General features: G+C 45.1%; 1 protein-coding gene across 1 annotated transcript; it reads right to left on the minus strand.

The window, feature by feature from the left end:
- Positions 1-4: 4 nt before the first annotated feature.
- On the minus strand, positions 5-1,171 carry LOC142526031 (uncharacterized). Its single transcript, XM_075630306.1, has one exon. It carries the CDS (start codon positions 1,169-1,171, stop codon positions 5-7), a length of 1,167 nt encoding a protein of 388 aa, XP_075486421.1.
- Between the last annotated feature and the right edge of the window lie 8,882 nt (positions 1,172-10,053).

Below are 10,053 nucleotides of genomic sequence, written 5' to 3' on the forward strand. Positions count from 1 at the left end.
TGCTTTACTCAGTGCACCAGTCCCCATGAGAGGAGACCAAACCCCTAATATGGTTCTTTGCTCGGCGAGAAAAGGCACGAGCATGGAAAAATTTGGAATTCCGGTCTCCATGAGCTAGCCATGAGACTCTACTCCTTTGTCGCCAATACAATTCCTCTTTATGCGCTAGCTTCTCAACCTCACGCTCTAGTTCTCTGATATCTGCTTCCGAATGCTTCCAAAGATAATCAGATTTCAGAAGATTCAGGTGGTGACGTTTTCTCTTGATCTGCCGAGGAAGGTTATTAAAACAAGCTCCAGCCCAAACCCGCAGTGCTGCCTTACAACTCAAGAGACAGTTAGGTAAAGAGAGAGAACTGTCAGATTTGCACCAGCCCCTTTCTATGACATCTTTACAGTCAAATTCAGTAATCCAGTGAGGTTCAAAACGGAACACATTGTGCTTTCTAATAGGTTGTTGTTGCGGTCCTCGGAGCTCTAGGAGAATCGACCTGTGATCGGAGTGGTAGAATTCCAGGGACTGCACTAGGGAGGCTGGGTAGAGAAGTCTCCATTCAAAAGAGGCCACGAAACGATCAAGCCGAGCAAGTATAAGAGCATCTGAAGAACGCCGGTTCACCAATGTAAAGAACTCGCCCTCACCATGAAGATCCTGAAGAGAGAAGTCCTCTAGAACATCCCGAAAAGCTCTAGTCTGAAAGAATGGCCGAGGATTCCCCCCAGACTTTTCTCGGTCAAAACATATCTCATTAAAATCACCTCCTACCAACCACGGAAGGTTTCCAAGTTCTGACAAGGATCCTAAGCGCCACAGCAGGTCCCAGGAGAAATGTTGCCGACTCGACTCTGGGTGCCCATAAAAACCTGTGAATCTCCATCGCTTATCCTCATGCTGGATGGAGCAGTCAATATGGCCTGAAGAATAAGAGAGAATAGAAACATTAAAAGGAGTGCGCCACAGCAACATAAGTCCACCACTTCTCCCTTTAGAGTCAACCACAAAGAAACCATCGAATCCTAGAACATGCTTCCACCATTCACATTTAAAACCCATCATTTTCGTCTCGCAGATGAAAGGAAGGGTTGGGCTCTTCTCTGCGACAAGTCGCTTAAGTTCACGGAATGCTAGTTGGTTCTCAAGCCCCCGAGCATTCCAAGAGATGCCACTCATTATTGTCGGCGGGGTTGCTTAGCAACCACCGCCGTTGTTGTACTATCAGTCGGAACCACCGCACCATCAAATACACGTTTCTTTGATATAATGGGAATATCCCGAGTAGATACCATTTCAGGAGCAGTATGCAGGCTGTGTAGTTTACTAACACTAGCCTCATGTTCACGAGCTCTGCGTTTCCACTTTTTCCCGCCATGCACCTGTTGAGTGGTGGTCAATTCCAGAGAGCCCTAGTTCGGCAGACTTCCAAGTGGCATAATATTACCGGAACTCCCCTCTGGTATAATAATATCAGTAAGGTCGGCTTGGAAAGAGGTCTGGGGAAGACCCGTTGGCTTGGAAGGCCGACTCTCAGAGGCTGAAAAATCGTGACCCTCGGGTAGGGGAATAAGCGCGCCTTCCTGACCTTTCTTCTTAGGAAGCAGGGCAGTGCTTTCAACAGAATGCGAGTGGTGGTCTGATTCACTACTCCGAGTATTATTCTCAGAGGCCTTAGAAAAATTGTTGGAAGAGGATTTCCGATCACCCCCCCTCCCGGTACTTGCCCGAAGCCAACCTCCATACGCCATTTTACCTGAATCCAACAGAGAGGAAGGACACTCCCGGAACGAGTGTCCAAGACATCCACAATTATAACAAAAGTCAGGGAGCCTTTCATAAGCCAAGATAACAATAATATCCTCTTCTTCTTTGTTAACCGAGACCCTTATAGATTTTTGAGGGGTTTAGAAACATTAATACGGACCCTTATTCGAGCAAAGTGACCCAAGACGAATCCACTTTCCCGAGTGTCGATCTCCTCCACTATACCGATTTTGGTTCCCATTTTCTGGAGAAAGTCCTTATGCATGCAGATTAACGGCAAATTGTAACAGTGAACCCAAATAGAGATTTCATCAAAATTCAAAGATCTAGGGTTCTGCCACCCCTAGGGCGCTGAGAAAATAACAAGATCCCGAAAAAAATTCCAAGGGCCTGACTGGATGGCCCGACGTCGATCAATGTGGGAGGAGAAATCCACAATGAAGATATTATCTCCCAACGGACCGATCTCGATTGGTTTTGACGCTTGGAGAATCCTCGGCATATGGTTTTTGAAAGTTTCACAATTGATCAGTGATGCAACCCGGGCGAAACGGACGAGTTGGGTCAGGAACTCTGCCGGGTAAACTATCAGGATATTGGAGGAAATAGGAGTTAGACGCTGGACTTGGATTGTAAACTCTCGAGCTCCTTGAAGGATCTGCGAATAAGAAAATAACCACGTGAATGGGCGCCGGAGGGGAGTACGGCGTGGCCACTCCGATGCTTAAGTCAGCAGGGCACTCGAGCAACAAAACCAATGTAGTCAAGTGATGGCTGTGATAATTGTTGTGTAGCAAATGAGAGTATTAAATGTGAATTAACATCTGAAAAGATAGTAAATGCAAGTAAAAAACCTGATATTTAAAGTAGAGGATTCAATGATGACCTCGTTCTTCGTGTGAGAGCATTAATTATAATAGGGTGGCTGATTATACCCTATTATTCTGACATGTCAAATCGCACACTTGTCACATCCATGCCACTTGATTTATTGACCACTTGTAATAATGTCAGAGATAAATCGGCTATAAACACTGTTGATCGGCGGCATTAAATACTTCACTCATATCGAAATGATCATGGTGAGGTATTCCTCGGGATTCCTTATAAGAACATAAATGTATAACTTCTCAGGGAGGTTCGGCTTCGGGTGCTCTCATGGCCTGGCCTCTGATTGACCGGCCCTTCCGTGGGTTCTTCCAGCCACCTTCTCGTTATCCCGGGTAATTTCATGACTCGGGTGCCGATCCGTCCGATTACTTTATTGGTATGATCAAAACCTTTCTCCTGACCTGGGCATTACCCATGGATATTATCCATGACCCGGGATATCTCGGGGCATCATCACTCCTACCTTAATTAGTCGGGCTAGAGTCCACTCGTTGTCCCGATTAGTCTCGTGTGCCCGGTCAGGAAAATTGTTTGCTTACTCGCTTATTATTATTATTATTATTATTATATATATATATATATATATATATATATTTTTAGCTGATCGTAGTGTACGAACACGTGGATTATAGCTGACATAGGCCGTAGGATTTGTCAGAGACTCTTCTTTTTCCAAGAAAATGAATTATTATGACGCCTTGATTCCTGGACCTGTCTTTTCGAATATCTTCTCGTCTGTATGAATATCTTTGCACTATTTCCGATGGATATCTGAGCCGTTGGGTCCATTATGGATTAATGGTGTGGATTGGCTTCACTCTCCTATATATATAACAACACTTCCTTTGTTCAATGACACCAACATTTATCTTCTAGAGAATATAATGGCAGGTGCAAGCGGCTCCAAGACTCCTGATATGGCGGAAGAATTCATGAAAACAGCCCGGGAGAAACGAAAGCTGGAACTGGAGGATGAAGTCCTCCATAAAATTATCCACTACTGGGAAAAGCTTCAGAGATTGAAGTTTCTCTACGAGACTGGGGAAGCTAATACTCCTAGACTGGTGGTAAAGCTGAAGGAGTATCGGGAACGTCTGCACGTTTCTGAGATAGCTGATCTCTTCAAGGACGATTATGTCTACGAGTTGATGCTCTACAAGGAAAGGAAAATTCTGACGGACATTGTCGACTCCGACAGCTTCCTCAAATCGTCTACTGGAGAAGTAAAGGGCTGGATGACCCTGTGGATGATGTTTGTAGAGGAAGCATATTATGATGTAGTCCGCAAGAATTTCTTTTTCTGAATAAAAGTTATTTTTGTTTTATATTTCCGTTACTTTCCCAGCACCCTTTCCGGAATAAAAATACTTGTCCATTTCTAATTCTGTCGAGAATTTCAGTTTTTCTAGATATTGTATTTGTACTAGGAACTGAATAAAATAAATCTCCCTAACTGAGATGCCGGGAGCTAAAATTCCTCGTGCTACAGAATAAGATGCCGGGGCCTCAAACCTCCCGGGCTATGATGTAGAATCATAATGACGCATGTATCAATAGTAAATTTCTGTCGAAAAACGTTCCATATTTTGAGATGGATAAGAATGATGCTTCGATAACAGTGAACGTCCTCTCGTCTTACCTGATACCATTTACGAGGTGCCTCCATTAAATGTAATGTGCCTATAAATAAGAGAATAGAAATGAAAGGTGAACATCTGTTCACATGTCTTCAAGTGACTCCACTAATTGCAGTAGCACACACGTCTTAGTAACCAACGCAATGCGTCCTCATCTGGAGGATTTGAAGAAGACGATTGAAGAATTAATCTGGGTGAAGGTCATGTCTACCTGGTACAAGGTTCAAGACCTGAACGATACCTACCGGAACGGTTTGGCTCCTACTCGAGCACAGAGAGCAAGAGCAAGGAAGTACACCTGGGAATTTGAAGTGGGTAGAGTTACAGATCTAGCTACCGACCAGGTTCTATTACACATGATGCTGTGGAAAGAATGGCATCAATTGGAAAAGATCTTAACTGCTGAATCCTTCATCAATCTTCGGATTCATGAACTGACCGACTGGCTAACTGAATGGCAAATTTCTGTATCTTCAATAATGGATAATGTAACAGTTCGCCGGATTCTTTCTTTAATAATAAAAAATTATTAATTATCGTGTCTTATGTTTCTTTATCTCCTACACGCAAATAGGTACAAATAACCAATAAACAATAGTATCCTGGTCTCGAAATCAAATGTCGGGTCTTCATACCATCCGGGCTTATAAGAATATACCGGGGCCTCACATTATTCGAGCCTGTAGATAGTACCGGGACCTTGCGTTTCCCGGACTAATATGCTTCGTTGGTTAGTGTAACCGGTCAATCCATAAGGATTATTATGATGCAAGCTGATTTATGTCGACGAAAATCGTTTCATATTCCAAGGTTATAACACCTAGATATTCGTGTATGTCTTTCCGCCTATTCTGCTCTATATTCAAGACTAATCCTGACCGTTTGTGTATTCAGTTAATGATGGTGATCAACTTTCTTTTTGGGTAAATAGGAAGGCGCTTCGACTGCCTAGGGCCTCTTTACCTTCTTCAACATTAAATGTCACCTTCCTATAAATAAGACGATATGGATGAAATGAGTATTAGTTCATCATGTCGAGCTCAAGTGTTCCAGTGTCTGCAGCAGTACAGTCTCTTCCGTTGGTGCACATAGCCAAATACCAGCCGAGCTACGTCCTTACACGGAGAATCTAAAAAGAACTGTCGAAGAGTATATCGAGGTAAAGGTTATGTCCACTTGGTACAAGATTCAAGATATTACCATCGCTTACCAGAATGGCCTGGCTCTTACTCGTGCACAGAGAGCAGTGGCAAGAAAATATAGGCGAGAGCTTGAAATAGCTCGACTTGCAGACCTAGCCACCGACCAAGCTCTGTTGCATGCTATGCTGTGAAGGAATGGCATCATTTGAACAAGATTTCAACCGCCGAATCCTTCACCAATCTCTATTTTCAAGAGTTGACTGATTGGATGAATGAATGGCAAGATTATGTATCTTCTAGAATAGCTGTAATACGACGCCAATCCATTTCCTTAATAAAAATTTTAATGTATCTTGCTACTTTATATCTTTTGTGAACAAGCCGGCATAGATTAAGAATCAATAAACAAGAAAACCATAAGCTATTAATTGATCGCAGGATCCTCGTGCCACCCGTGCTTAAGATAATACGCCGGGACTTCGTATCACCCGGGCTTAGGATAATACGCCGGGACTTCGTATCACCCGGGCTTAGGATAATACGCTGGGGCTTCGTCTTCCCTGATCATTTAATGCGATGTCAGAACGACGCATCCCCCTCTGACAAGCTGTCAGGAACTGTCCGTATTCCAAGCAAGTGAATGACTATAATTTCTCGATTTGTACTCACGTCTGTTCAAATATACCGCCCAATGATGCCGCTCAATTTTCGAGGCTGATCTGGTCCGTTCGATCTGCTTTAGATCAACGGTATAGATCACCCTCTTCCCCTATATATAGTATATGACTGGTTTTCAGCATTCACTTGCAAATTCCCTTGTAGCGAAGCTCTGCCAAATTCTTTTCTCGAGCTTTTCCGTCACGTGGGTGTTATTCCGGCGATCTTTCCGTTCATCGACAACCGGTCACCATCTTCATTTCTTCCTAGTAAGTCTCCTTTCCTCATTTACCCTTTTCATTATGTCAAACTCCACATCTTCCACGTCCGGCAAAAATGTCAGGGGCCGATCGGAGGATAACTCCCCGACCCCTTCTGAGACCTCCGTTCGCCTTCCAGTAGGCATTCCCATTTCCCATTCTCGACCCCTTAAAAAATCAAAAACTTCTTCTTCTCGGCCTGCTGGTACCCAGGGCAAGGGAAAAGAGAAGGCCACAAGTCTCCCATGGTTTTCCACTGTGACTTCTACCCTTCGCCCGGGTAGTATAGAAGTTGAAATCTTTGGGCTCCATCCCTTCTACTTATGACATCAAAATTCCCGGACCGAACGATCACCCAGATACCCCTCCCCCCGGCTATCATGCTTTCTTTCTTGAGCAGCTCAAGAGTGGTCTCCGCTTCCCGGTACACCATTTCTTTGAGGGAGTTACCTGATTTTTCAACCTTCCCCTCAACCACCTCCATCCTAATGCTTTTCGTATTATGGCTGCTACTTTTGTACTGTTCCGTATGAAACAACTTCTCATCAATTCTTCAATTTTTCATTATTTTTATTCTTGCCGGTTTAATGATGGGGTCTTTTCTTTTATGGCCCGGATGCATTATCGGTTCTTAACTGATATCCCTTCCTCTTTGAAGGGATGGAAGACAAAATTTTTCTTTCTTCAATTCCCGACTCTCCCCACCACTGCTTTGGGCTTTCTTTCTGCTATGCCCTCCCAACCCGAGCTTCCCCGGGATTACAAACTCCTCCCCCCTTTTATCCAAGCCTGGGGGGCCCTAGAGAAACAATCTTATCTTTCCTCTGTATTGATTGGGGGGGACAACTTGATTCATTATGGGATTGGGTCCCGGCCTGAAGACCCCGTGGACAAGATAATAGATGAGTTCAGTCACCCCGGGTCGCAGGCTGGTAAAGTATTATCTTACTATTATTTCCCTTTATGTATCCTTCACTTGCTTGGTTATCTGACATGCTGTTTTTGTAATGCAACCGAGGGCATGATCAGGGCGAGTTTCCAGGAGGCCGAGGCTAAGAGAAAAGCCGAACAAAAAAGAGCCCGGGCTGAGAAAAAAGCTCGGGAAACTCAAGAGGAGGAAGACCGCCAAGCCCGGGCATTGGCTGAAGGTCAGAGGGACGAAGCAGAAATGATGGTTCGTGAGGAACCCATTCTTCCCCAGAAGAATCCACCGTCCCAACTACCGAAGAGGATCCAGCTCCTCTTAATCAACGAAAGAGAAAAGCCATCCAAGAGCCGGTGGTGGCAGTAGAGGATGACGTCGAGGAGGTCGTCCGGTCTCCTCCTATGACAGGTTCTTCTACCGGGCCCTCTAGGGGAAGGCCTTGGGTTATCCCCAACATCTTTGGGGAAGATATCAGTGCAGACCTTCTTAAAATGATCCGGGGCCTTCTTCGTCTTGATGAGGTGGCACACCTTCAGGGACTCCATCCCAACATGCTTCTCTGCGAAGGAACGTCCCGGGTTTTTTTCTGCAAGTTCAGGAAATTGTAACCCCCCCCCCCCTTCTCTTCTCTCCCGTTCTTTCTCTTTTCTTGCTTTATCCCCAAGTTTGAACAATATTTTCAGGGCCTGCAGATGCTCGTACATTCTTACGAGCGAGTAGCTAACGTAGCTAAAGGGGCCAATGCTCGGGCTACCTCGGCCCAGGAGACGTATTCTAAACTCCGAGAGGAGGTGGACCGTTTGAGCGAGCTTCACGAGCATATGTTGGCTCGGGAGAGGGCTGTCTGGGAGCAACAAATGGATTTGATACGGGCGGAGCTGACAGTGGCCCGAGCAGAGACACAAGCGTTAAGGGAGGAAGCCGAGTCCTCCCGTGCTCGAGCTGATGGTCTCCAGGCTACTGTATCCCTTCTTAAGACTGCTCAGGAGGAGCAGATGACCAACTTTTTAAAATCTCCTGAGTTTAAGTTGATGTTGGCTAAGAAAGCCTTCCCGTACTTTGAACAGGGCTTCAACAAGTGCCTGGAACAATTCGAGGAGGCGGGTTTGGTCCCAGCTGACCGGGAAGATTTTCCAGATTTAGAGAAGGCAGCAGCCTCTCTCCCAGACGAGGAGGAGGAGCAGAACAAGGAGCAGGAATCCCAAATAAAACTAGTTTTTTTTTTTTTTTACTCCTGGGTTTCGGGTACTTTGTAAATATCTTCTTTGTTAATGAGATCTTTTCATCGCATTTGATAACGGCTTCCCCGATATTCCTAGATTTGAAAGTATAACCGGGGTACGGGTCCCTGGGCTTGAAAGTATAACCGGGGTACGGGTCCACCGGGCCAGGGTACGGGTCCCTGCACTTGAAAGTATAACCGGGGTACGGGTCCACCGGGCCAGGGTACGGGTCCCTGGACTTGAAAGTATAACCAGGGTACGGGTCCCTGGACTTGAAAGTATTTAAACGCTTTCTCGAACAATCTTTTTATTTGATGTAGAAATCAGTAGGTACAAGTATCTTTTACACATAATATCTTTTTAAATGAAAAGCATTCCATGGCCTCTTGAGAGTTTGCCCCAGAGAATCTTCAAGATAATAAGCTGCACCAGAACTGATTCTTTGAATTATTTTGAAGGGTCCTTCCCATTTTGCTTCCAATTTCCCTACATCGCCCACCGGTTTCACCTTTTTCCTGACTAAGTCCCCTATCTGAAAATTTCGCGCCCGAACATTCTTATTATAGGATTTCATTACCCGGCTACGATAAGCTTCCATTCGAATGTTAGCTCTGTCTCGCCTTTCTTCAACCAGATCAAGTTCAATGGTCCGGGACTGATCATTGTGATTTGGGTAGGACTCTATCCGAATAGAATATTGCCCGATTTCTACTGGCAGGACTGCTTCTGACCCGTATACCAGGCTATAGGGTGTTTCTCGAGTAGATGATCGAGGAGTAGTTCGGTAAGCCCATAAGACACTTGGCAATTCCTCCACCCAATCTTTTCCTTTCCCATGGAGCCGGGCCTTCAGTGCTTGCACGAGGATCCTGTTAGTTACTTCCGTCTGGCCATTAGCCTGAGGGTAGGCTACTGAGGTGAAGGATTGAATAATCTTCATTTCATGACACCAGGAGGTAATCTTTTTTCCCTGGAATTGTCTTCCATTGTCGGAAATTAGCTTCCTAGGGATGCCGTATCTGCAAACAATGCTTTTCCAAAGAAATTTCATAACTTCATCTTCAGTAATTCTGGCTAATGGCTCAGCTTCCACCCACTTGGAGAAATAATCAATAGCCACTAGAAGAAATCTTTTTTGTGCCCGGGCCATGGGGAAGGGGCCCACTATATCTAGACCCCATTGATCAAAAGGGCATGAGGCGGAGATTGGTTGCATACTTGCAGTTGGGCGATGGTGAAAATTGGAATGGTGTTGGCAACCCTGGCATTTTTGGACTAGTTTGGCGGCATCTTGATCCATCCGGGGCCACCAAAATCCTGCTAATAGGGCTTTCTGAGACAGGGCCATCCCTCCCAAGTGTTCTCCACAGCATCCTTCATGAATTTCCCTGAGGATGTATTCTACTTCGCTTTCTGAGATACATTTCAATAGAGGACCCATGTATGATCGCCTGTAAAGAGTGTTGTTCAATAGAGTGAACCTGAGTGCTTGCTTCTTTATCTTTAAAGCCTGAACTCGGTCAATCGGAAGCTTGGCATGGACTATGTATTCAATCAGG

Source organism: Primulina tabacum, chromosome 15 (genome assembly GCF_025594145.1).
Source record: "Primulina tabacum isolate GXHZ01 chromosome 15, ASM2559414v2, whole genome shotgun sequence".
NCBI classification, from domain to species: domain Eukaryota; kingdom Viridiplantae; phylum Streptophyta; class Magnoliopsida; order Lamiales; family Gesneriaceae; genus Primulina; species Primulina tabacum.